The 27,714-nt window shown below is 50.3% G+C and overlaps 3 protein-coding genes and 1 long non-coding RNA gene across 4 annotated transcripts in view; 3 read left to right on the top strand and 1 right to left on the bottom strand.

Annotated features, from left to right (window-relative positions):
* The window catches only part of HADHB (hydroxyacyl-CoA dehydrogenase trifunctional multienzyme complex subunit beta), a 249,494-nt gene that overhangs the window by 25,894 nt on the left and 195,886 nt on the right, over nucleotides 1-27,714 (top strand). The gene's annotated exons all lie outside the window — the stretch shown is intronic.
* Nucleotides 4,695-10,715, bottom strand: LOC135982107 (uncharacterized). The gene has a single exon (XM_065587340.1). It carries the CDS (start codon nucleotides 9,945-9,947, stop codon nucleotides 5,013-5,015), a length of 4,935 nt encoding a protein of 1,644 aa, XP_065443412.1. The 5' UTR covers nucleotides 9,948-10,715; the 3' UTR covers nucleotides 4,695-5,012.
* The window catches only part of RAB10 (RAB10, member RAS oncogene family), a 52,535-nt gene continuing 44,961 nt past the window's right edge, over nucleotides 20,141-27,714 (top strand). Inside the window, exon 1 of the mRNA XM_005284119.5 lies at nucleotides 20,141-20,716. Coding sequence (XP_005284176.1) covers nucleotides 20,590-20,716 — 127 coding nt within the window. The 5' untranslated portion in view covers nucleotides 20,141-20,589. The remainder of the gene's footprint in view (nucleotides 20,717-27,714) is intronic.
* On the top strand, nucleotides 21,419-26,736 carry LOC135982109 (uncharacterized). The gene is made up of 2 exons (XR_010599299.1): nucleotides 21,419-21,800; nucleotides 22,025-26,736. It is a non-coding gene; the product is annotated as an uncharacterized LOC135982109 (long non-coding RNA).

Below are 27,714 nucleotides of genomic sequence, written 5' to 3'. Positions count from 1 at the left end.
TTGACCAATTGTCTGGTCCAGTCTAGTAATTCCTGTGTTCCCGGGCAAAGGACAGGCAGCTCCCATAGACTATGGGCTTCAATGGTTAGAACTCTAACTGTAGTACCCCTGGGCTGAAACATTGGCCTTTGTCTCTGCTTACCTGTCTCTTAGTCAAACTATAGAGGTCAAGCTCTTTTCCTCTCTCCTTGTAGGCCAGTCCCCACCCTACGCCCAACGTGCCAGTATCTTTATGGTAACATGGTGCCCAGCACTTCTCCTCACCTGCACTTTCGGTGGAAGCAGAAGTCCTGGAATAGTGGGAAAGGCCCCTCAAGTAGCATTTCCAGCCCAACCAGCAGCAGGAAGTCCTGGACATCTCACAAGAGAACCTCTTCTAGCAGGTATTTTACAAATCCAAGAGGCTGAGAGAATTTGGATCAAGTCCAGAGAGTCATTTGGCCCAAAGCTCCCATTCTTTAGATGTTCCCTTATTGCTATCCTCATGGCCTCCATATCCACGGTGATACAGTGCAGAGCTGTGCTTCCTCAGATACTAGAGTGGGCATGTTTGGTTAGTCCTACTTCCTGGCAGCTGCACGCACCACAGATGTGGGGGCACAGCTGGGGGAGGAGGGACGACAGAGGGGCCAGAATTGACAGGGGGTCAGAGGGACATGCAAATGTGATGTTGCTTTCATTTCTGCAGGAAATAATAGACCCCCCCCATCCTTTAACACTGCCTGGGACTGACGTTCCCAACGTGGGGTGTGGTTAGATGTCAAGCCGGTTTTGGATGATCTTTCCATCTACGTCTGTCCAGAAGGGTTGTGTAGTTTCCTCTTAGATAGGAACCCTGCCCCCAAAGGGGTCAGAGTGCATATTATGCATTTATTGACAGCTGGCAGAGATCACCCTTCCACTCCCTGTGGAAACGAAAAGGTTTGTGAGTCTAAGTTGTCTGCCTGGGAGGGGGAAGGGCAGGACGTGCAGCTACATGTCATCCGTGATTGATTCTGTACCGCAGCTCACGTGCTTTCTCCTTTCACATCATCGTTGTAAACTCGCTTGTATGGGAGGTGGGATTCCTCCTCTGAAGCTATGAAGGTGCAGACAGTGTCGTATAAACTGTGTCAGATCCCAGATCCAGGCTGTTTGCAGGATCCTCCCTGCGGGGACATCAGCAGATCAGTTTTGAGATGTTTCCCTCTGAGGGGAAATAGCCCTCATGCCCTTCTCCTCACTTTTGTCCAGCTACTCTAGCTGTCTGCAACTATCTTCCTGAACGTCTCCTCCTCCTCCTGCCGCCCTCTCCTCAGACTGGACACCGAAACCTACTTCCTCCTTGAAACAACCCTCCTTGGGTTTTGCAAAAAAGCACTTAATAAAATCTACATTTGGAGTCTGACCCAAATTGCCAGTCTCAATATATGCAATCGTCTCCCAAGGATGTCTCACTTTCTTAAAAGGATGACATCAGCCATCTGTGAACGGAAAGAATGCAATTCGGGGAACAAAGGAGGAGGAGATTAATCACACAGGCTGGAAAAGAAGACGTTATCTCAGTGCTGGGAACAGGCTGGTAGGTATCGTGTGACTTGGGCATTTTTCAGACAAGATTTGCTTAACGGACAGGATTCCTTACTAGAGTACTACTGGCTGGCATGCTCCTTGACAAAGACAACCCCATTGGCCTGCACTCAGAAGGGAGAATAAGTCGCTGGGTGAGTGCATAGCAGCAGGTCCAATATAATCACCATGCTGTGTTAACTCGGTGCAGCCTCAATCTATACAGAGGTGCGGGGCCGCCCAGAGGATTCAGGGGGCCTGGGGCAAAGCAATTTCTGGGGCCCCTTCCATAAAAAAAAGTTGCAATACTATAGAATACTATATTCTCGTGGGGGCCCCTGCGGGGCCCGGGGCAAATTGCCCCACTTGCCCCCCCACCTCTGGGCGGCCCTGCAGAGGTGGGCTGCCAGCTTACTCAGCTCCTCTGAAATCAGGCCGCACATGGAGAGAAGAGGCCAGCATTCGGTCAGTGTCTGGGCTCGGATTTCAGCCTGAGCAGATGAGAGAAATGTGGGTAAAACAGGCACCTTTAAGGGCACTGTTCCTCTTGGCTCTCCAATCCGATATCCTACTCTCACCGCGTGGCTGGAATTCCCATAGAACTCTGCACCTTGGGCACAGCACTGGGCCACTCATTCAAACTGATCTGCAACATGCTTGAATAATTTAGCATTTATCTATGGATTTATCTTGACTCAGATTTAAAGGTGCCTTGTTAGCAGGTGTTAACTAGCATGTTCTAACTAACGTTCTAAAACTCTAATTTAGGCTTTAACGTGCTAAGAGTGGTTGAGCTGAAGACATGTTAAAAACGACACTCGAGTTTTAGAATGTTAGTTAGAACATACTAGCTAGCGCCTTCTAACGCCACACGTCTCTAAAACCCGCTCAAGATAAACCCTGACTGTTTATTACAAAGCATTTTGGGATCTGCTTGCAGAAAAGTCTAAGAAAAGCTTATTCGACTTTTCACTGTTTATGAGACAGCAAGACTCTCCTGTGTTATGAGAGAGTGACTTGAAACCCTTGGAGGATTTACGATTTCCTTTGAAGATGGGACTCATGTTCTTCACAAATCCTCAGAGACACATTGAGACCACAGAGGGGCAGATAGCTACTAATTCAATTTGCCTTTAAACGTTTCCCCCTTTGATTTCTCCTGTGATGGGGGTTTGTGCTGAAACAATGGCCTTTGTTTACATTGAGCTCTTTCTTAATATTTCCTATCAACAGTGAAGCACTAGTATAGACAGGACACTGGTATATACCAGCGAATTTACTGCTGTGTTGTCTGGAAGTCCTGCTATGTCAAACAGCCGCCATGAGCATGGATGGTAACATTAACAAACACTGTCAATAATATGTCAAAGCCTCACTTCGCTAGGTGCTGTACAAACATATAGTAAATGACAGTTCCTGCTCCAAAGAACGTACATTCTAAAAGACAAGACATAACAGGTGGATGAGACAAACAAGCAGGCTGAGGTGAGGGAGACACGTGCGTCCAGGTCTTAGCCATTCTGAAGCCCCATCTGGCTACTTAGATCCCTGCTGGAATCTATAGACCCTGAAAGCCACACCTTCACGTTAAAGAACAGGACAGCCGCAATCAGTACCATTACCTGCAAATTTGTTATGGCCCTGAAGTTTCTGACAAGTTGTCAGTACAATACCCCCAGCTGGACAAAGTTTGGTTGGTTCTGCTCTAGGTGGTCTCTTTCAGGAGCTCCTTTTGTTGTGATGTTCTCAGCATTTATAGATTCAGAACTGCCCAGTGTATGCTCACTCATGCAAGTCTGACTTCTGCTAGATAAACATCAAGGCTCTGGAGGGAGAATGTTGTGGTCCTAGAACACAACGTTCGATGGTGCCCAGAGGAATTTTCTTATCACAGAAACAAAGTTACCCCTACTCAGGATGGAGCGATATCAGAGAGGCAAACTCAGCCCTATTTAATAATAATGCAGATTAAACTAGAACCTGGATTTATGATGGATCCGTTTGCAGGCAGTAGATTTCCTATAATTAGATGATGTCTTTCAGTAGGAAGCCAACTCTGTTGGCGCACAGAGCTTCAACTTCTTAACCACCCACAGATACGTAATTAGAGGAAACCACCCACTGTCAAAATGATCTTCAAGGCTTAAAATGGCATGATGAATGACACTGTTTGTGGTGCCTCTTTTTATTGTCAATCCTGTAGACTTTGTGCATTATATAGTTTTACCTATATATAGCAGGAGTGGGCAAACTATGGCCCGGGGGCCACATCTGGCCCTCCAAACGTTTTAATCTAGCCTTCAAGCTCCCACCAGGAAGTGGGGTCCGGGGCTTGTCCCGCTCCAGCCGGGGAGCAGGGTCGGGGTCTTGACCCACTCCTCACGGCTCCCAGAAGCAGGGGCATGTCCCCCCCTCCGGCTCCTACACATAGGGGCAGCCAGGGGGCTCCACACGCTGCCCCTGCCCCAAGCGCTATCCCCGTACCTCCCACTGGCTGGGAACTGCAGCCAATGGGAGTTGCAGGGGTGGTGCCTGCAGACAAGGCAGCACGCAGAGCTGCCTAGCTGCACCTCCACGTAGGAGCCAGAGAGGGGACATGCCGCTGTTTCTGGGAGCTGCTTGAGGTAAGCACTGCCCAGAGCCTGCACCCTGACCCTCTCCTGTGCTCCAGCCCTGATCCCCCTCCCGCCCTCTGATCCCTCGGTCCCACCCCGGAGCACCCTCCTGCACTCCCAACTCTTCATCCCCAGCCCCACCCCAGAGCCCGCATCCCCAGCTGGAGCCCTCCTGCACCCCAACCCCCAATTTTGTGAGCATTCATGGCCCGCCACACAATTTCCATACCCAGATGTGGCCCTCGGGCCAAAAAGTTTGCCCACCCCTGCCCTATAGTGTTTCCTATTCTATAGGTGTCTCGAACAGTTCTTTCACAGGAAGATGGAAACTTTAAAAAAAAAAAAAGATCAGTCTAATCAGTTTCAATTAAAAAACTTCTGGGCCAAATTCACTGGGGAGATAAACGATGGTGTAAATTGTATGGGTCTGTCAATTGTATGTGGGTTTAATTGGCTTATGTTGCGGATTGTGGGGGAGTTAGGGCCCTGCACCCCTCTTCCCGAGATTCACTGCGACTCTCAGCCAGCCAGTAAAGCAGAAGGTTTATTCAAGGACAGGAACACAGTCTCAAGCAGAGCGTGTAGGTACGACCAGACCCCCCTCAATTAGGTCCCTCTGGGAGGTTCAGGGAGCTTAGACCCCAGCTTGGGGTTCCCTGCGTTGCACCACCCAGCCCCAACCGAAACTAAACTCCCAGCCCCTCCCGCTGCTCCTCTCCTTTGTTCAGTCTCCCGGGCAGAAGGTGTTAATTCTCCCCACCCCCGTTCCTGGCTCAGGTTACAGCTCAGGTAGCTCCCTTCAAGGGAAGTCCCACATCCCCACTGCAACCCCCCTGCAACATTCCCAGGTCAAATCTGCCCTGCTCCCTGCTCCGTCACATCTCTCCCCCCTTCGAGACTGAACTGAGCGGGGTCACTCTGACCAGTGACCTGGGGAAGTTCAGGGCTCCCTCTCCGGGACAACGCGTCCGCTATCAGGTTGTCACGTCCCTTCACATGGACCACGTCCATGTCATAATCCTGCAGGAGCAGGCTCCATCTCAGGAGCTTGGCGTTGGCTCCTTTCATCTGGTGCAGCCAGGTCAGGGGAGAGTGGTCGGTGTGCACGGTGAAGTGACGCCCAAAGAGATATGGCTCTAGTTTCTTGAGGGCCCACACCATGGCCAGGCATTCCTTCTCGATGGCCGCGTAGTTCTGCTCCCGGGGTAGTAACTTCTTGCTCAGGTACACGATGGGGTGTCTCTCCCCCTTTTCATCCTCCTGCATTAACACCGCCCCCAGTCCTGTGTCTGAGGCGTCGGTGAACACCATAAAGGGCTTGTCAAAGTCTGGGTTTGCCAGAACTGGGCCACTGACCAGAGCCTCCTTCAGCGCCCGGAGAGCCTCCTGGCACTCCTCGGTCCAGACCACTTTGTCTGGCTTCCCCTTCTTGCACAGCTCAGTGATGGGGGCGGCTATGGCGCTAAAGTGGGGCACGAACCTCCGATAGTACCCTGCCATCCCAATAAAGGCTTGGACCTGCTTTTTGGTTTGAGGAGCGGGCCAGTCTCTGATCACCTCCACTTTGGCTGGTTCCGGCTTTAGGCAGCCGCTTCCCACCCGGTGGCCTAGGTAGGATACCTCAGCCATCCCCACCTTGCACTTCTCCGGTTTTACGGTCAGCCCAGCCTTCTGGAGTCGGTCCAGCACTTGTCTAACCTGGGATATGTGGTCCTCCCAGGTCTGGCTAAAGACACAGATGTCATCGATATACGCCACGGCAAAACTCTCCATCCCCCTCAGTAGCTGATCCACCAGGCGCTGGAAGGTGGCCGGCGCTCCCTTGAGGCCGAAGGGCAGGGTCAGGAACTCATAGAGCCCCAGAGGGGTGACAAAGGCCGATTTCAGCCTGGCATCTGCATCCAGCGGCACTTGCCAATAGCCCTTTGTAAGATCCATGGTGGTAAGGTACCGAGCACCTCCCAGCTTGTCTAGGAGCTCGTCCGGCCTGGGCATGGGGTAGGCATCGGCTACAGTGATGGCATTGAGCTTCCGATAGTCCACACAGAACCGGATCGACCCGTCCTTTTTGGGGACCAGCACCACCGGCGAGGCCCAAGGGCTGGAAGACGGCTGGATCACCCCCAAAGCCAGCATGTCATTGACCTCTCTTTCCAGGTCCTGAGCAGTTTTCCCTGTGGCTCGGAAGGGGGAGCATTTTATAGGTGGGTGCGATCCTGTCTGCACCCGGTGGACAGTCAGATTAGTGCGTCCAGGCTGGTTGGAAAACAGCTGCTGGTACAGATGCAGCACCCCTCCGATCTCAGCTCGCTGGGCAGGGGTTAGCCGATCAGAGAGGGGAATTGCTTCCAGGGGGAAGCCAACTCTTGTCCCAGGGAATAGATCTACTAAAGGGTCATCTCCCTGCCCCTCCCACTGTCCACACACGGCCAACACCATATTCCCCCTGTCATAATATGGCTTCATCATATTCACATGGTACACCCGGTGGTGGTGTGCCCGGTTCGACAGCTCCACCACATAGTTTACCTCGTTTAGTTGCTTGACAACCTTGAAGGGCCCTTCCCAGGCGGCCTGGAGTTTGTTTTTCCTCACGGGGATGAGGACCATCACCTGATCCCCAGTGGCGAAGGCGCGGGCCCGTGCTGTGCGGTCATACCAGACCTTCTGCTTCCTCTGGGCTCTGGCCAGATTCTCCCTGGCCAGGCCCATGAGCTCGGCAAGTCGTTCCCGGAAGGTCAGGACATACTCCACCACCGACTCTCCGTCAGGAGTGGCCTTCCCCTCCCATTCGTCTCTCATCAGGTCGAGGGGCCCCCTTACCCGCCTTCCATATAGCAGTTCGAAAGGCGAAAACCCGGTAGACTCCTGGGGTACCTCCCTGTACGCAAACAGCAGGTGAGGTAAGTACTTGTCCCAGTCCTGCGGGTGCTGATTCATAAATGTTTTCAGCATCATTTTTAGCGTCCCATTGAACCTCTCCACCAGCCCGTTGGATTGGGGGTGATATGCTGAGGCCCAGTTGTGCCGGACCCCACATCTCTCCCACAAGCACCGGAGTAGGGCCGACATGAAGTTGGACCCTTGGTCCGTCAAGACTTCCTTGGGGAACCCCACTCGGCTGAAAATGGTCAGCAGCGCATCCGCCACAGTGTCTGCTTCAATGGACGATAAGGGCACTGCCTCGGGGTAGCGGGTGGCGAAATCTACCACCACCAGGATGTATTTCTTCCCAGACCGGGTCGTCTTGCTGAGAGGTCCCACTATGTCCATGGCCACCTTCTGGAAAGGCTCCTCTATGATGGGCAAAGGTCTCAATGCTGCCTTCCCCTTGTCCCGGGCCTTCCCCACCCTCTGGCAGGGGTCACAGGATCGGCAGTACTGCCGGACGTTGGTGAAGACCCCGGGCCAGTAAAAGTTCTGTAGCAGCCTCTGCCTGGTGCGCCGGATCCCCTGGTGCCCTGCGAGAGGGATGTCATGGGCCAGGTACAGTAGCTTGTGGCGAAACTTCTGGGGAACCACCAGCTGCCTCCTGATCCCCCACGACTCCACTTCCCCCGGGGGAGCCCACTCTCGGTAGAGGAACCCCTTCTCCCACAGGAACCTCTCCTTGCATCCTCTCCTCATGGTCTGTCCCACACTGAGGTCAGCCAGGCCCCTTAGCTTCCGCAGGGAGGGGTCCTTCTGCAACTCGGCCTGGAACTCGGCGGCTGAGGAAGGGATGGGGACCTGCTCCCTCTCGTCGGCTGGGTCGGAAGCCCCAGCCACCCCGCGGCCTGTCCTTGGGTGTTCCCTCCCCACCCGGGAAGGGTTCGGTGCCTCCGGTGGGACATCCTTCCCAAGGTCAGGGCGTAGTGCCCCTCGCCGGCTCTGGCTACGGGTCACGACTAAGGCGGTCTGGGGGCTGCTTGGCCAGTCCTCTAGGTCCCCCCCCATCAACACCTCAGTGGGCAAATGGTGGTGCACTCCCACGTCCTTGGGGCCCTCCTTGGCCCCCCATTTCAGGTGTACCCTCGCTACGGGAACCTTGAATGGGGTCCCGCCCACCCCGGTCAGGGTCAGGAAGGTGTTGGGCACCACCCGATCTGGGGCCACCACCTCGGGCCGGGCCAGTGTCACCTCTGCGCCCGTGTCCCAGTATCCATAAACTTTCTTCCCATCCACCTCCAGGGGAACAAGGCACTCGCTCCGCAGGGACAGCCCCGCGCCAACCCTGTAAACGGAGAACTTTGAATCCGGAGCATCTGGCCCCCCAGAGAAGCTGGCCGGGGGCCCTTCTCTCTCTTGAGCAGTTGATAAGCTGCCAGCCCCTCTTGCGTGGGAAGCCTGCCCCTCGTCCGTCTGGGCCTCTACCAAGTTAACCCGGTGCGGGTTCGGTCTGCTCAGTCTGTCCTTGAGCTTGGGGCACTGGGCCCGAACGTGGCCTCTTCGGCCGCAGTAATAGCAGCTCAGGTCCCGTGGGTCCCCTCGAGCCGGTCGGTTGTCCCTGATGCTGGGCCTTCCCCGTGGGAGGGGATTCCCCATATTCCCCCTTTGGGAGGTCCCAGGGTGACTCTCTCTCTGCATCGCGGCGGGCCTGTTCCTTTGGGGCTCCTCCCTGCCACCCCCTGACCGGCTCTTTACAAACTCATCAGCCAGCTGCCCGGCGTGTCGCGGGTTCTCTGGCTTTCTGTCCACCAACCACAGCCTCAGGTCGGATGGGCACCGCTCATACAGTTGCTCCAGTACCAGCAGTTTAATCAGGTCCTCCTTCGTCTGGGCCCCACCAGCCCACTTGCTGGCGTATCTTTCCATGCGGACGGCTAGTTGCAAATATGAGATCTCAGGGGTTTTATCTTGACCCCGGAACCTTTCCCGGTACATCTCAGGAGTCAGCCCAAACTCTCGTAGCAGGGCCCTTTTGAATAGTTCGTAGTCCCCTTTCTCTGCCTCTCCCAGTTGGCGGTACAATGCCACGGATTTGGGGTCCAGTAAGGGGGTAAGGACCCGGAGTCTGTCCGCGGGATCCACCCGGTGCAGCTCGCAGGCCGTCTCAAAGGCCTCCAGGAAGTCATCCATGTCCTCCCCCTCCTTGTATGGGGCCATGATGCACTTATCAAAGCTCCGTGCAGTCCTGGGTCCCCCATCACTCACCGCAGCCGGGGGTTCGCTGCCCCTCAGTCTCGCCAGTTCCAGTTCGCGCTGATGCTGTCTCTCATTCTCCTGTCTCTGTCTCTCATTCTCCTGTCTCTGTCTCTCATTCTCCTCCCGTTCACGCTGATGCTGTCTCTCTTTCTCCTCCCGTTCACGCTGATGCTGTCTCTCTTTCTCCTCCCGTTCATGCTGACGCTGTCTCTCTTCATGCTGTCTCTGTTGTTCACGATCCTCCAGCTCCCTCAGTTTTAGCTCTTTCTCCCATTCCAGCCAATTCCGCTCCCCGGATGCCGAACGTCGCCGGGAGGCTCCTCTGCTGGCCGGCGGGCTTCGCCGGGGGGACCCCCTGCTGGCCGGGGGGATCACGGCGCCTTCGGTATTTGCTGGGCTCCTCCCCACCCTTCCCCTAGGCATAGGAAGGAGGGGTCTCGGGAAGCCCTCAGCAGCCGGCTGACCACTCCCAGCTGGGACAGACACTGGTGCCTGCGCTGCATTTGCCAGGCTGCTTCCCTGAGACACAGGGATCAGTTCATTCGCGCGATCTTCCGCCTCCAGCTGGGCAATGAGCTGTTCTTTGGTGAGCCTCCCAATGCGCAGCTGCCTCTGCTTGCACAGCTCCACCAGGTCGCTCTTAAGCCGCTTGGCATACATCTTCCTGCTGGCCACTCACCGGCCTGTGTGCTCACAGCTCCCCACAGTTCCCAGGGGGACCCTTAGTGTGCCAGCCCTTCTCGAGGTCACCGCCTCTCTGCCAGGGTCGAGCTGCAGACTCCTCCGCCCCTGGGACCACTCGCTGCGATCCCCCCGGGGGACCCTGTTACTGCAAAAGTCCTTCTCGCTGGTCACACACTCCCAGGGGTAATAACCGTCTCTCTCCCACTCTTCAGCAGGCCTGGTCCCCGTCAATCCCCCTTCGTTTTACTGCTCCCCAGTCACTTACTGCAGGAAGCGCCGTCCACGGGGTGCAGTAGATCCCACCGCTGCCACCAGTTGTTGCGGATTGTGGGGGAGTTAGGGCCCTGCACCCCTCTTCCCGAGATTCACTGCGACTCTCAGCCAGCCAGTAAAGCAGAAGGTTTATTCAAGGACAGGAACACAGTCTCAAGCAGAGCGTGTAGGTACGACCAGACCCCCCTCAATTAGGTCCCTCTGGGAGGTTCAGGGAGCTTAGACCCCAGCTTGGGGTTCCCTGCGTTGCACCACCCAGCCCCAACCGAAACTAAACTCCCAGCCCCTCCCGCTGCTCCTCTCCTTTGTTCAGTCTCCCGGGCAGAAGGTGTTAATTCTCCCCACCCCCGTTCCTGGCTCAGGTTACAGCTCAGGTAGCTCCCTTCAAGGGAAGTCCCACATCCCCACTGCAACCCCCCTGCAACATTCCCAGGTCAAATCTGCCCTGCTCCCTGCTCCGTCACAGCTTAGCAGTGTAACTTGCATTGATTTGGTATTCACTGGGCATGCAAAATGAGTGTGACAAAGTGATGTTATGGTATGTCAATTTGGGCATAAAATGGGTACAACTCCCACTGAAATCAATGGAAGCTACTTCTGCTTCTGGGAGGGCTGAATTCGGCCCTCTTGGGATGTGTGTGACACACATTATATATATATATATAGAGAGAGAGAGAGAGTCAGCAACTGAGGTTTCTACTTCTGGCTTTATCATGGTCTTCCTCTGTGACCGTGGGTAAATTACAATCCCTCTGTGCATCCTTACATGGCTACTTTCCTGCCTGTGAGATGTAACCACTGAGGTTTCAGAATATAAAAGCAATCTAATGGTTCTTTTCTACACTCCATGAACACCAATCCATCACTGGGAGAAAATGGGTCAGTAGTCAACCTTCCTGCTAATAACCCTCCAGATTGTTCTCTATTCCACAGTCCAGTTAGTCTTGCCAGTGTAACCCTTGGCAAGAGACAATGTGAAGCAACTGCAGCTGGAAGGCACTCTATTGTTTCTCTCCTCACCCTGCTTCTCTCATGGTTGGGGGATAAAACACAAGGCAGGCTATGTAAAAGCAGATGGGAAGCTCCTGGCTTTCATTTTGGATCTGGGTTTCAATGCAGATGTGAGCAATGTCTGCAAGGAAACTAGATCAGCATCGCTTTTAAAAGAGATTACGGGATTTAATTTACTCTACCAGCAAGACGCAATTTAAAGAGGCAGGACCCAAATTTTAAAAGCATTACATAAACAGGGAGCTTAAGATGAATCCCCTCCCCACCCCATTTTCTCCCCTTCCCCAAGTTGCTTTCATTATTGAACGAAGTTTAGGTCACTGCCAGGACTTGATTCTTTTTGCCATCAGCATCTCCAGCACCTACCATCCCTTCAATGCTAGTTATTCCACGCACCCTAAGACAATCTTTAGTTTTACTACATAGTTCTGGGGTTACATTTTAGCAGCCTATTTTCAGGTAACTATTAATAGGTAATGATAATTAATATGCACTTATACTGATCCTTTCATCTCAGGACTTCAAAGAGCTTTACAACCAATGACTAATTAAGCCTCACACTATCTCTGTGGGGTAGGTAAGCACCCATTTTATCCAGCCCCAGAGAGGCTGTGCTGTAACTTGCCCGGAGGTCAGAGGCAGGGCTAGAAGTGGTGTTTCTCAGTCTCTTGCTCTAATCACTAGTTCACTCTCCCTCCATGGTGAAAACATTAGAAAACAAGGCAGTGACTGGCTCTGCAAAGCACTAATGATAACAATGCTAAGCTTCTTCCTCCACTTGCAGGCAGCTTGTGGTAACATGACCTGATATTATCATAAGCAATGCTGCAACTGGGGCAGAGATTTTCATCTGCAGATAAAGCATTTGAATGTCTTGAATAGGAGTGACCATACAGATATATCTAGTCATCAAGATACAAGGGAACATGAAGTCCCTGAAGTCTCCAATCCATGGGAAGAATCTGTGTTATTCTTCCAGGCTGCTCTTGTCATCCAACCTAGAGATTTCTGAGTTGGCAGACGTGGAGCACAGAAAACTCCTAAAACATGTTCCAACAAGATGCTTGTCACCAGGGAGAGCTTTGCTGAACCATCTGCCTCAGGAACTTCCTCTTCAGAAATCATAGTTAGATGACTGTGCAGAAATATGGGCCTAGGAAACTGAGGCCCTTTGTCAAACTCCAGTTGGACACCATGTGACCTTTGGTGGGCCCTTCCTGCCTCTATTTGACTGACAAATCTTCTTTTACTTCAATTTAAACTATTTAATCAGCACTTAGCACCTATCACATAAGAACATTACTATGGTATCTACATAGCAAACTAAATTAGATAGTATCTCTCTATTTCCAAGGAATACAGGCTTTATTGTGTTTTTTTCAAATACAGGGTCCACATTCAAATACATCAAATGGCCCTTTATTCCCTGTGACTTTCCATCATTCCTATCTGAAGCTGATGGCAAACCGTGGTAAGGCTGCTGCAGAAAGTGTTTTCCAAATAAAAAGAATAAGGCGAAAATCATATTGGACTTTGCAATGGGCGTTCTTGCATCATCCAAGTGCTGGCTTATTTTGTTATTGATAAAATGTCCCTCTAATAAAACGCTGGTAGCATTGGCAACTTTTAGAGTTGCCATTTAACCAGAATAAAGGTCCTGGGACGGTTGGACAGGATGGTGAAGCAATGCCAAAACATACACAAATATTTATGAAGACGGAAAGCCAGTGCAGGCCACCATTCTTTTGATTTTAAATTGGTCTCCATCCTGTCTTTCATTACTTCCTTCAGTCTCTCCCTTCCTCAGAAATTAAAACAACCTTGCATTTATAGAGCATCTTCCATTCAAACGGATCTCAAAACACGTTATTAAATCTTGGGAATAACTTGATTTTTAAGTTCCAAGCAGAAAAAACTGGAGTACTGCATCTGAGTCTTTAGCCATACCTACGGATTAATTTGTATTCTGTAAACTGGTGTGCAGGTTGCTATGGAGCTGTTGTCCTGGTAGGAGAGGTGCAGAAAGACAAGGGTGCTCTAAGTATATTGCAGCATGCAGTGCTTACATGTCCCCCTTGCTGGGCCAGTTAAGTGGAAATGTAATGAGGATGCATATGCAGTGGCATTAATTTCCTTTTCTCTGCTACTCAGACAACATGCAGAGTGTTTTGGTGATTTCTCATTAACCGGGGATGGACTTGTACGTTGCAGTTGGAAAGTTCCAAAAGCTTCTGGAGCATGTGGGAGCAGGGAGCTGCAGGTGATGTTAGGAGGAATTGGACAGAAGGTTCTAGAAGTGTCAAAGTGTCTAGAAGTCAAAGTGACAGTTGGGGATGAGAGTTGAGTGACAGTGTGAAATTCTCCCCCGCCCCCCGCCCCCATGGCTAGGCTCTCTGCATTAAGCACATAGGTACAGTGGGCAGTGGAGATTTGGCCATCGGGTGTGCCATTAGGAATTGGGCATTTGGGTGAAGCAGTTTGAATTGAGCTCCTTGGTAAGGCAATGGGGATGGAGCACACAGGTGATGAAGTGGGCATAACAAACGTGACAACTGATCTGACTCCAAATACATGAAAAGGGTCCAGGTTCCAAAAGGTTATAATTCTGTCATGGGACAGGAATCTGTATGTACTGACTCCAGTAGCTACGGTTATACCTTCCCTTAAAAAAATACCAAATGCAAATGAAACATAACATCAGCTGAGGGCAACCACAAATCAATATAGCAAATTAATAAAACACATAGAGACATTCAGTACGGAGGTCTGAGTAGCTACCTGAACCATCTTGCCAGATGAGAAAATTACTCTGTTTCTTACTGGACATCTGTCAATATCTACTATCACTGAACTAACTCCAGGGTTTTCTGATCACACATCCACTTCCTGATTACAAAGCAGTTCCTTCTGCAGTGGCCTGTTCGCTTCATGAGGTGGACCTGCCACCTGCAGCCTATGTTTGCTGGTCCCGGTGTTTTTTCATTGCAGTGACTGGGTAGGCAAATGTTGCTTCTGTTAGCACAGGAACACTGTCAGAAGCATTTTAGAAACAGCTAGTGATGTTCTTGGTTTTGATCAGATGTCTGTTTCTCCTGTAGGACTGGCCCACTCGTGGATAGTTATAACTTATAACCTTGGGGCAGATGGCATCTTCTGTTTGAAATCTAACATTCTCTCCCACTTGCAATGGGGTGTTCGGCATTCTCTTCATAGCATTTCTTCCATTCCAGTATCCTGGCAGATAAATCTTTAACTACTTTAAGGTTAACGGTCTTTGGCTTAAGAAGCTTGTTGGATGTTGGCACCAAGGTTTTAATCTTCTGCCCATAAATCTCTGAACAGCTGATCCTAATAAAGCATTGTGAGGACTATTGTGATGTACTAACAATGCGACACATGGATCCCTGGCATCTACCATTTTTTTCTATTAAGTTCTTTGTTATTTGTGCTGACTTTTCTGCTAACCCATTTGACTGTGTATAAGGACTTGGCATGTGGTGCTTGAGCTGATATATCACAGAGAACTGCTAAAACAAACTGTATGTGAGGCTGCCAATTCTCACAATATTTGGTGTTTAGCTTAAAGCTCCCAGAAACAAGTGATTTTGTGAAAATCTCAGCTTTTTAAAGTAAGTTTCTAGTCCTTTTGGTTGTGGAGAAAAGCTTGAAAATATGACCTAGAGTGCACCCTCAAAGCTCAGCAATCAGAATGAAAATAAATAACCAAACATGCTTAGTCTACTAAGGACTGTTGTGCCAGCCAGAGTAACCACACTTGATGGTGTTGCACCAGGCACTGTGTAGTAAGTTCCGAAATCTGGCTCAGTCCTGTGAATCCACAAATCTCTGGGGTGGCCTCGTGGCAGTGCCAAGTCGAGTCAGGGTGTGCACCCCTTTGAATGTCAATGGAAAGCTTGAGAGCATGGTGTGCTGGGGTGTTTTTGTCCATTCTGGCAACATGGCTGAAGAGCATGCAACACTGCTTTTGAATATAATGAGCGACTGAAGGAAGGCCAGAAATTTGCAAGTTCGTGACATTTTGCACAAAGTCAAACCACTTTATGCTCAGGATTTGGTCCTGACAGCACATATGGAATGCCTCTAACCACTTCAAGTCTGCCTGTAAGAGGGTCCAGGTTTCTGACCCGTATAGCAATACATGTGGTACATAAGTTTGATACATTCTGAACTTTGTCTTAGTGCAAAGACATTTTTGCATCCATAAGCAAGACATGCACTTCATTCAGGAGGTGGCCAGATGTATTCATCAAAGAATGTCCAATTTGCCACAATTGTTCCAACTCTCCTTGCAGCCTAGGTAGATGAACTCATCAGGGCTCTCCATGGTACACCTGCACCGGGTGCTCTGGTCACCCAGCTCTGGGGTTCGGGGCCTTGGTCTTCTGGCAGGAGATGTTCAACTCCATAGCATGGGCAGCATCTGGGAGACTTTGGATTGCGGGACTGAAATTCTCTGACTTCTCCACAAGAAGGCAGCATCATTGGTGTGATCTTGGTTGTAGCCAATACTTGACCAACCTTGATTCCGACACATGGAACAAGAAGTCCTAATATTCAGTGAACAGCTCAACAGAATAATGTGGAGGTGCAAGAATGCATCCCTGCCACACACCTCACATTGTGTAGAAATGTGGTGAAAGCCATGAACCAACATGCACTCTTGCACCTATACTCATGCATCAGACACAGCAGAAATCTGGAACACCAACTCCTTTCAGTGCGAGCCAAAGTGCTGACCTGTTGACTGAATCAAAAGCCGCACTGATGTTGATACGTGCCACATGAACTGGGCAGTTAAATTCTTGGTGCAGCTCAGCCAGAAGACAGAGGGTGTGGACAGTGTCCATTGTTTACTGATCTTTAGTGAATCCTGATTGCTGTAGACAATGATGTCTGTTAAAGAGCTACTGCATCCTACCAAGCAGAATGTGACCAAAGACCTTTTCAGGGATCAACAATGACACTCACCTGTGGTTGGCACACTCACTGTGAGATCCTCTGCCATTGTGCGGGGACATTATGATGCCATCTTTCCATTCTGCTGGCACTTTGATGCCCACACTTTTAAGAACAGTTGATGCAGGCTGATGCTCACTGGTTCCACAGCACCTTTGAGCAGCTCAGGTGGAATACCATCAGGTCCAGCAGCACATCCATTACATTATTTTTAGATGGTCTTTCATACTTCTTGTGACGAACTGGGACTGTTCTTACTGTGGTCTTTGAATGCTGACAGGGGAGTGTGGCTACGATAGTCTGCATCGGGGGATGGGAGACTGACCGATGGAGAATACCTGAGCATGTAACATCAGAATCCAGGAAGGGGATAGAGGCCAGGTGACACCTTTCCCAGGGAAACTGAACAAAGGCTGTGGGAGGGGTCACTGAAGAGAGAGTCAGAGCTGGCAGGTGACATGGCTGGGAGGCAAACGGGACTCTGACCTCGCAAGGGGGCTGGGGCACCCTGGGACCCCAAGATGGACCTAACTGAGGGGGGTCCTGTTGTCTGTGCCTGCAAGACATGTCTTGGACTGTATTCCTGTCGTCTAAATAAACCTTCTGCTTTACTGGCTAGCTGAGAGTCATGGTGAATCGCAGGAAGCCGGGGGTGCAGGGCCCTGAGTCCCCCATACTCCGTGACACTTCCTCAAGTGACAAAGGATCAGTGTTCATCCCTGGATCTGCAGCTATGTGGTTGGCCAGGTCACATAGCTCTAGACCAGGGATAGGCAACCTATGGAACGCGTGTCGAAGGCAGCATGTGAGCTTTCAGTGGCACTCACACTGCCCAGGTCCTGCCCACCGCTCTGGGGGGCTCTACATTTTAATTTAATTTTAAATGAAACTTCGTAAATATTTTGAAATCTTATTTACTTTACATACAACAATAGTTTAGTTATATATTATAGGCTTATATAAAGAGACCTTCTAAAAAGGTTAAAATGTATTACTGGCACGCAAAACCTTAAATTAGAGTGAATAAATGAAGACTCAGCACACTACTTCTGAAAGATTGCTGACCCCTGCTCTAGACAGTTGTCAGCAGGTCTGTTGTTCAGCATGCTATCTGTAATCAGATGGCTCTCCCTGGAGGTCCTGGAGAGATGGAAAACCCATTTTAAAAGAATAGAATAATAGAATATCAGGGCTGGAAGGGACCTCAGGAGGTCATCTAGTCCAACCCCCTGCTCAAAGCAGGACCAATCCCCAACTAAATCACCCCAGCCAGGGCTTTGTCAAGCCTGACCTTAAAAACCTGTAAGAAAAGAGATTCCATCACCTCCCTAGGTAACCCATTCCAGTGCTTCACCACTCTCCTAGTGAAAAAGTTTTTCCTAATATCCAACCTAAACCTCTCCCACTGCAACTTGAGACCATTACTCCTTGTTTTCTCATCTTATGTTCTTGGACATCTCCCAAAAGGAACCCCAAATTTAACCCAAATTTATTATTTTTCAAATATCACAATTTTAAGACAATCTGATGATTCCAGCCATGGATGATCAGGTTCTGTTTTCTGTATTTATTGTAGATTTCACACTTCAATGGCCAGAATAAGACATCTTGAACTCTGTTTATACTTTGCAGAACCCAGATGAGCACTGTGGATTCTTAGCAATTCTGCCCTTGTAATGGGTATTATTATGAGACAAAGTCCTTTGTACATAATCTCATCGTATGCAGCAGTTTATAACCGTAGTAATAGTATGTTTTTATGCTGGAGGAATGTGGGCTTTTTTGGTTGGCCATTCATCAAGCTGTTGTGAGGCTGTGTCATTTGTGTTTCTTCTCAGAGCTTGTCAAATTTTGTTTCAGAAATCGGCAGTGCCTGAGTCAGATTTCCTTCAAACTCCTATTCCTGCAATGTTGACTTTCACTATTTACAGAAACTCTTAAAAACATGTCTGTTGTAATAAGAAGCTCCCTCTCTGAACTATGTTTCTCATTTAAAAAGTACAACAGAACTTCAGAATTACGAACACTTCAGGAATGGAGGCTGTTCGAACTGAAATTTTAGTAACTCTGAACAAAACATGATGGTTGTTCCTTCAAAAGTTTACAACTGAACACTGACTTAATATAGCTTTCAAATTTTACTATGCAGAAGAAAAAGGCTGTTTTTAACCATCTTAATTTATATGAAACATGCTCAGAAACAGTCTCCTTACCTTGTCAATTTTTTTAAACTTTCTCTTTTGTTTTAGTAGTTTACATTTAACACAGTATTGTACTGTATTTGCCCCCCCTTTTTTTTTGGTCTCTGCTGCTACCTGATTGCATACTTCTGGTTCCAAATAAGATGTGTGGTTGACCAGTCAGTTTGTAATTCTGGTGTTCATAACTCTGAGGTACTACTGTACTTGTGCAATTTCACTATCAGTCCTTGAAGTCTATGGGGTGCTTGACACAATGGTTTTCTGGAAATAAGACCTACATTTTTAACAGTGAGGGTAATTAACCACTGGAACAATTTACCAGGGGTTGTGATGGATTCTCCATCACTGACAATTTTAAATAAAGGTTGGATGTTTTTCGAAAAGATTTGGCCTAGGAACTATTTTGGATAAGTTCTATTGAGCCAATCACAATTGGCTCTTCTATGAAACTATGAACAGAGGCTTCCACTCTGTTTCTACCATGACTGATGTCTGCTTGTAAATTTATTTATGAAACGGTTCACAATCAGAAACAATCGCCAGCATTTCTCTTTCAATCTGAGCCCAGTCTGGTAGTTTTCACCAGTGCTTTGGAAGCACAGCCCACTGGGCAATCATTTTGCAAACGGGCAGCTCCCCTAACCTATACGACCTTGCACTGATGAGTCTTGATTAGGCTCTCGGTTAATCTCAAAATGTTCCAGTTCTGGGACTGTGGTGGTAACTTCATTTCAAATTCTTAACAAGCTTTTCTCCTGCCAATCACCCCAGTTCCTGCCACGTGCCGCACGGCGAAGGGTTTCTCGCCGTTCTCTGCGATGCCATTTGCTTTGCAGACTCATTCCCCCTCGTGCGTCTGACGAAGCGGGCATTCACCCATGAAAGCGTATGCTCCGATACGTCGGTTAGTCTATACGGTGCCGTAGGACTCTCTGTTGCTTTTCACAGATCCAGACTAACACGGCTCCCCTCTGATGCTATCCCCCTCAGGCCCCCTAGGACACAGGTCATGGGGCCGAGAGCAGGCGGAGGGGTCGGGGGGAGACTTTATTGCCTTGCCACAGTGCCAGGGCAGGGATCAGTTCAAAGTCCCCCTCCCCCACCCCGTGCCACGGGCCACACACCCGGCTCCGTCCCGTCCCCTGGCAGGGCCCATGCCAGGCCCCGCCGCCCAGGCCAGGCAGGGCTCGGGGACGGGAGACAGCGCCCAGGAGGGCGGGGCGGGGCGGTGCCCGAGGGCGGCAGGGGAGGCCCGCGCCTCCCTCCCTCAAACGCGGCCCTTCAGGCTGAGGGGAGACGACGGACGCTCGTAGGTCCCCCTGCGCCTGCGCCCCGCTGACATCATCCTTCCCCCGGGCTCGCGCAACCCGCCTCTACGATGGATTACCGATGCGTGCCAATCAGCGCTGACTTCTTTGGCTGTGAACGCCAATCAGAGGCCGGGGGCGGGACTTCCTCGCGCCACGCCCGCTGTGCGGCGGCGGCGGCGGCGGCGGAGGAGGGGCAGGGTGAGGGAAGAAGGGGTAGGGCGGCCTCGCCCAAGGCTCCGCCCCGTCCCTCCGCGAACGCGCGCGGCCCCGCTTCCCACGCCGACAAAGAGAGTGCTTGCGTCACCTCGTCCTATGTGTCCGGCGGCGGCGCGCGCCGCTTTCTTCCCCGGCTCTGGCGAGCACGAGCCTGGGGCCCCGCCCCTTCGCGGCCTTGCCTTTGCGTCGGCCCCGCAGACGTCAGCGGCGCGCGCGTCGCCCTGCCCCTCGCCTCGCGGCCTGTGCGTTTAACGAGCGGCGCGCGCAGCCGGAGGAGACTGAGGGGAGCCGCCGCCGCCTTCCTGGGAGTGGGAGTCAACGGGCGCCGCAGCCGGGCGCGGAGGGAATGAGGCCAGGGGCTGTCGTCGGAGCCGCGTCCCCGTGAGCAGCGCGGGCCCCGTCGCCGCCCGAGAGCGAAAGGCGCGCCCGGCCCCCGCCGCGCAGGGTAGGGGCAGCCCCGCCAGGGAAGCCATTTTGTGCCGCCCCGGCCGCCCCCTCCCCCACCAGCCGCCGGGCCGCCGCCCTGCCGGGTAGCCCCGGCTCCCTGCTGCACAGGCCCGCGGGGCCCCTGAGCGAGAGCGGCCCGGGCAGGGACGGGGGAGCCCGCAGCGGGCGGCGGCCGCGCTCCCCATGGCGAAGAAAACGTACGACCTGCTCTTCAAGCTGCTGCTGATCGGGGACTCCGGGGTCGGCAAGACCTGCGTGCTCTTCCGCTTCTCCGACGATGCCTTCAACACCACCTTCATCTCCACCATCGGTGAGTGACCGCCCCCCCCCCCGGGTGATATCCGGGGACCCCCCCCCGTCCCCACCGTCCGTGAGTGACCGCCCCTCTCCCACCGTCCGTGAGTGACCGCCCCCCCCGGGTGATATCCGGGGACCCCCCCCCGTCCCCACCGTCCGTGAGTGACCGCCCCCCCCGGGTGATATCCGGGGACCCCCCCGTCCCCACCATCCGTGAGTGACCGCCCCCTCCCCCACCGTCCCCACTCTGGGTGAGAGCCGGGGACCCCCCCCAGTCCCCACCGTCCGTGAGTGACCGGCCCCCCCCCGGGTGATATCCGGGGACCCTCCTCCAGTCCCCACCATCGGTGAGTGACCGGCCCCCCCCGGGTGATATCCGGGGACCCCCCTCGTCCCCACCGTCCGTGAGTGACCGCCCCCCCGGGTGATATCCGGGATCCCCCCCAGTCCCCACCATCCGTGAGTGACCGGCCCCCCCCGGGTGATATCCGGGATCCCCCCCAGTCCCCACCATCCGTGAGTGACCGGCCCCCCCGGGTGATATCCGGGATCCCCCCCAGTCCCCACCATCCGTGAGTGACCGGCCCCCCCCGGGTGATATCCGGGATCCCCCCCAGTCCCCACCATCCATGAGTGACCGCCCCCCCCGGGTGATATCCGGGATCCCCCCCCAGTCCCCACCATCCGTGAGTGACCGCCCCTCCCCCACCGTCCCCACTCTGGGTGAGAGCCGGGGACCCCCCCCCCAGTCCCCACCATCCGTGAGTGACCGGGCCCCCCGTCCCCACCCTGGGTGAGAGCCGGGGGACCCCTCCCTCCCCCCCATCTCCACCCTGGGTGAGTGCTGGGGACCCCCGTCTCCTCCATCAGTGAGCGACCAGGGCCCTGCCTGCTGGGCCTGATCCTCTCCCTAATCCTCAACCCTGGGAGCCTGATTTTCCCCATGGGTGAGGAGGTGACATCCTTCTCCCTTATGGTCTTCTCCACCCTTGGTGTGTGAGTGGGGCCTGCCTGAGCCCCGCTGCACCGACCCCCACCCTATCTCGACTGTTGGGGAGTGACTGGGACACCAACCCCTACATTCATCGCCGCCATCGGTGAGTGACCAGGTGTGCCTTCTATCCCCCAAGGCACCCTGCCCTGTTGACGTGATCATGTCTCCCCGCCACCCCAAACACACACATCTTATGCCACTATCCATTGAATTGCCCCTTATATCTCCTGCAATCACTTTTCGGGTGAGATCTTTAGTTAATCACCACTGGAGTGTGATTCCAGAGAGACTTGGACCTATATTTCCTCATGTGCATCCCAATGCCAGCTTCATCTCCAGCATCTGTGAACGACCTTTGGGAATCTCCCTACTCCTGGGAACCTGACTCTCTCTTTCTCACCCCCAACATCATCTCCACTAGTGGCTGGTAAGACCAGGTGAATTATGGGGGACCTACTGTTTCTCTATGATGCCACCCTCACTCTGTTGTTAGTGGGTGAGCCCCCCCGAAGTCCTATCAGCACATTACTCCTGGGAGAATTCTGCGCCACTGCGCAATGTAGAATTTGCACAGAATTAATGTTTTTTTTTTTTTTTTCTGTAGAATTCTGTTTTTTTTTTTTCCTGATAAATTTGTGATTTCCACCAAAATGCTCCTTTGGTGGAAATGACGAATTTCAGCCCTGGCCACGGCGGGGCGACATTTCCTCAATCTATTGTTGTCTGTATTGTTACAGACTGCATTTCTGACAGGTATTTTGAAATAAATTAAAAAAATAACTGAAACTGATGTGGTTTTATTGTGCTGCTTTGACAAAATTTGCAGAATTTTTAATTGGTACGGAATTCCCTCAGGAGTAACCCTATCGCCTATATTTGAGAGTGCAAACCCTCTTTCAAAATGGCTTTCATGTCCATTGTTAAGGAAAAAGGGTGTGTTCTGAGATCTTCACTCCCCATCTCCCTGTGCTCTTGACCTCAAGACCCTTTCCCATTAAGCAGGTTGTTTCTCTAGATCTTTTTTATTTTTTTTTCCTGATTATCATCTGCATGTACTGTCTTGGGCTGAATGCCTGACCCTCCAGTGCAGGGATTTCTAACCTCTTTGGTCAACTGTACCAACTTAACAGGACCGCCACTGTATCTGCCAGTGCTTACTTGCAGGGGGGGTGTACAGATGTATACCACATGCAGCAGAAGTTCAGTCTTGGAAATGAGACTGGTGTTTGGATTGGATTAAGCTCTGTGGGGCTTCGTGTGCGGACTTGAATGACTGGCAGCACTGCTGCTCTTCTAGTGCAAGGGAACATATAGTACTAGTCATACAAACACGAAGTATCAATAGTGGTAGATATAAGTGTAGTTAGGAGCCACTGTTCTGTGTTGTGTTGTTCAGTCTGCGATAGCTCTAATCAAAGCTCAGATGTGGCCCTAAAAGTCCTACAAGAAATGGTGCTTTCTTAATCACTGAAGTTTGTGTAATTTAGGAAGGTATATTTGGTATTAAAGACTCCTAAGTAGCTAGGGATCATTGAGATGTACATGGTGTTTAGGCAGCAACTCAATTGTCTTGGACTGGAGCTCTTAGCTGCTTCATTTTTATAGCCCATGTTCCCACTCTAACCTTCATAACACCTCATCCAAGGAAAGTAGAATTGTTCAACGCTGTGTTTTATTTCATTACAAGGGCCATAATTTAATTACTTAACCCATATTTGTCACTTGATGTGCATTTGTCTGAGTTTACATTAGACTAAGCATTGGTCGCTTTCCCTAGTGGTGGGAAGTGGATTTTTGTTTAGTCTGTTTCAAGTTCAAGCCCTTTAACGTTCAATTTAAGGAATTGGTGATATGTAGTGGTGATACTGCCCTAGCCATGCCACAGAGAATATGCATTAATAACGCAATGTTCAGACATCTATACATGAGATTGTAAACTGGTTGGAGCCTTATGAGTAGCTTGAATATAGGCAAAAGTTTATCCTTAGAAGCAAATTGTCTGTCAGTCACTTTTGAGGTGCTAGAGATTATTAGTGTTGTGTGCTCTTGTGCTTCTCTGTCTACACCAGGGATAGGCAAACTACTGCCCGGGGGCCACATCCAGCCCTCCAGACGTTTTAATCTGGCCCTCGAGCTCCCACCAGGAAGTGGGGTCCGGGGGCTTGTCCTGCTCCAGCTGGGGAGCAGGGTCAGGATCTTGCTCCACTCCGCACGGTTCCCAGAAGCAGGGGCATGTCTTCTCCCCCCTCCCCTTCGCCGCCCCCCCCCCCGGCTCCTACACATAGGGACAGCCAGGGGGCTCTGCACGCTGCCCCTGCCCTAAGCGCTACCCCCGTATCTCCCACTGGCTGGGAACCACAGCCAATGGGAGTTGCAGGGGTGGCGCCTGCAGACAAGCTAGTACACAGACCTGCCTGGTCACACCTCCACGTAGGAGCCAGAGAGGGGACATGCCACTGTTTCTGGGAGCTGCTTGAGGTAAGCACTGCCCAGAGCCTGCACCCTGACCCTATCCTGTGCCCCAGCCCTGATCCCCCTCCTGCCCTCTGAACCCCTCGGTTCCAGCCCAGAGCACCCTCCTGCACTCCCAACCCTGCATCCCCGGCCCCACCCCAGAGCCCGCATCCCCAGCTGGAGCCCTCCTGCACCCCAACCCCCAATTTTGTGAGCATTCATGGCCAATGATACAATTTCCATACCCAGATGTGGCCCTCAGGCCAAAAAGTTTGCCCACCCTGGTCTACACCATAGCTATGTTCTAGAGTCCACAGATGGGATTTTTAAGCATGCCTGGAGTGACTTAGGTACAGCTTGAAAATCCTGTCCATAGACACTAGAACATTGCGATTGTGTAGACTGAGAAGCACAAATCCCATTGGAAGTTAATGTGACCTGTGTTTCTATCACTTGGGTGCTTCTGAAAATCCTACACTATGTATCTACTTTGTGCTCCTGGAATGCGTAAAATGGTGATTTTTAGAACAAAATCCAGCTCCAATTAATTGGTGTGTGGTCTCGAAGCTAATATGAACTAATAATCTAGGTTTTATGACTCTGTGAGATTCTCAAATTGGTCTGTAGAATAGTTGCTAATGGATTGTGAAAACCTGTCTGGTTACATAGTGCTGGCTTCTGACTGCTAAATTGTGTAAAGATGGCTGAAAATGCATTTTCATCTAAAACTGTTTTATTTACTGCTTGGCTGTTATGAAATCATGAAAGGGCTGCATTCTGAATGAATGCAAATAGAGTAGGAGTGGACCATGCGACTCCTTAAGATGTGACCCACCCATATTATGGAAAAACCTAAGGTGCATTAAAACATTGGTCCTCTTGCACTTGCTCAAGCACTACTCTGAAGGGTGAATTGTGTTAACATGTAAAATGGCTGAGCAATCAATCTGAAAATGGATTGACACACTAACACTTTCAGTTGTAGCTCGTAGGCCTTGCCTGCACTAAAGACTCTCTGAAAATCACCTTCATTGGTATAACACTGGTGCAGCCCCACTGGTGTAGAGCCCACAAGTTTTTGACAGATCTGTATGACACGGTGGTTATGATGCTGTCGGCTTCTATGTGAGAACTTCTGCTGGTAGCAAGAGAGGTGCTGTACCAGTTCTGCAGCAATGGTGGGAGACTTTCAGCAAAGCTATGTGCAGATGCAGCCTTTGACATGGTGCAATAAGGAAGTAACAAGTGCATTCCCAGTTTGTATCGGTTTAGTAAGGTGAACTATAGCTTATTTACCTACTTATCATATTTAAGAGTGGAGGAAACATGGTTGCCACTAGCTAACTGACTATAATTTGGTATATTTTGAGTGCTTTATAGTCATTGCTAAAAGCAACAATCTAGTTCATTCTCAAAACATTAGTTGAACTTTTGTGTATATGTGAATGACTTTACCATGGCCAGAGGTGCTATAAATAAGCTCTCCTGCAGAATCCCTAAGTCATCATAACCTCCCTGAATAGAGCAGGGAATCTGTCTTCAAAAGCTTTGGGACTTATTTAAAGTAGGCTGTGAATATCTGTCCTAAAGGACACTTTTTTTTAAACAGTCCTGTATTCTTTAGTGCAGAGATCACTATTTTGACTTTAACTATAACTCTCCTGGTAACTTTGGTTTTGTCTAATTGTTTCCCCAAATTCCCCACTATTGCTACTATTGGATCAGCTCTGTTAGTAATACCCATGATTGGTGTACATGAAGTGGAGGTAGTGGTGTGGTGAGCCATCATATAGTGTAGACCTATTCAGAGCAAGATTAAAAAGATGTTTAAAATTTAATCCGCTTTCTAGAGCCTTTCTGTTAGCACTTCCATCATTGCTACTACCGGTGGTGCTGAACTAATGGCAGCAATAGTTTTATTTTCCCACCAAAAAAATAGCCCAGTGCAGACACGTTTGTTCAGTCAGTGAAAGCAGTGTTCCAAAACAACCTTGGAAAATTCTGCTTGCACTTGGTGAAAAACTGCATGGGTTCAGGGAGTAAAACATTGTGTTTATATCATGAGCATGGGCAAGTAGATCTTGTGTCTGGGTGGGTATGTTTTCATGCCAATTTTGGAAGGATGTCAGTGTTTCACAAAACTTAACACACACAATTTATGCTTACATGTCTACTGAACTGAAACAGTTATTCTGGTGCATGAGAACCTGTTAATGAAACTGACCAGGTTTATTTATTTATTTTATTTATTTTGCATTAGCAAACTGCACATAAACAATAAAAAAGAAACTAGATCTGGGGAAAACCCTTAATTTTAATTATTTGGTGCCAATGCAAGCAAACATAAATATTCCCTTCTGAGTGCCTCTCAATTTTATCCAGACTAACAAATATTTTTATCATGGATCTTAATGCACAGAGGAAGAAGAGAACATTAAAGGAAGCATTTTCATTATTTGTAGTGAGGGGAGTTTCCTAAACTGAACCTTTTATCTTAAACTATATCTCCAGTTTAAGTGAAGATAGAGGTAAACATGTATTAGACTACACCATGAAAACTAAATCCTAGTACTGATTGTTCCAAAGCTAAAGCATTAGGCAGTGTACAACATTGTACTCCACATAACACCATTCTTTAATCTGCACTCTTGAAGTAACTGTATTTTATGAATGTGGAGTACTTGTCTTTCCATAGACGATACTGAGTGAAAACTAAAGAAGTAACTTGCTTTAAGGTCCATTCCAGAATTGTCAAGCATCTTCTTTGGTGTCAAGTTAAACTTTGGTCAGAATTTGTATCTAGACAAAATGAGTCCTAGGTATCAAAACCAAACTAGCATAATGATTTTTTCTCTCTCTTAGGTTTCTTATGCCCATCATTGTGGTTTCTAAGCACTTGTGAGGGAAGAGCCCCGGGAAGAACTGGGGTGAGGGAAGGAACCTGTGGTGACTTCGTTTCGATTGTAGTTGAGCAGTTTCATATGGAGATTGCTATGAATTTTGGGAAACAATTGTTCCCAGGCTATGGAAATTTAAATACCATTGGAACACATGTCCCCAGTTTGAGGCTTACTGACCTTCATACTGCCCTTTCGTACTAATGTGCTCGTTCAGCCTCCACCTCTTAGTTTCAGGCAAACAAATCCACATTTGCTAACCATACTCAAATGACACTGAGCTGCATGGGAAGGAGTGGCTCTTAATGTTGGTCCATAAGGAAACTTTACCAATATGACTGCTAGTAAGTATATCACTTTGTAGCTATACTGACATAACTCCGAGAGTAAAGACTCTTGTTATAAAATAACTCCACATGTTATGATGCCATAGTTCCTGTGTAGTAGACAAACCCTTAAAAGCCTGCCACTCTGAATTCTGTATCAGAGGGGTAGCCGTGTTAGTCTGAATCTGTAAAAAGCAACAGAGGGTCCCGTGGCACCTTTGAGCCTAACAGAAGTATTGGGAGCATAAGCTTTCGTGGGTAAGAACCTCACTTCTTCAGATGACTTGCATCTGAAGAAGTGAGGTTCTTACCCACGAAAGCTTATGCTCCCAATACTTCT

This window comes from Chrysemys picta, chromosome 3 (assembly GCF_011386835.1).
Source record: "Chrysemys picta bellii isolate R12L10 chromosome 3, ASM1138683v2, whole genome shotgun sequence".
NCBI lineage: Eukaryota > Metazoa > Chordata > Testudines > Emydidae > Chrysemys > Chrysemys picta.
Note: the sequence above shows the minus strand (reverse complement) of the source record. Positions and strands in the feature narration are given on the sequence as shown.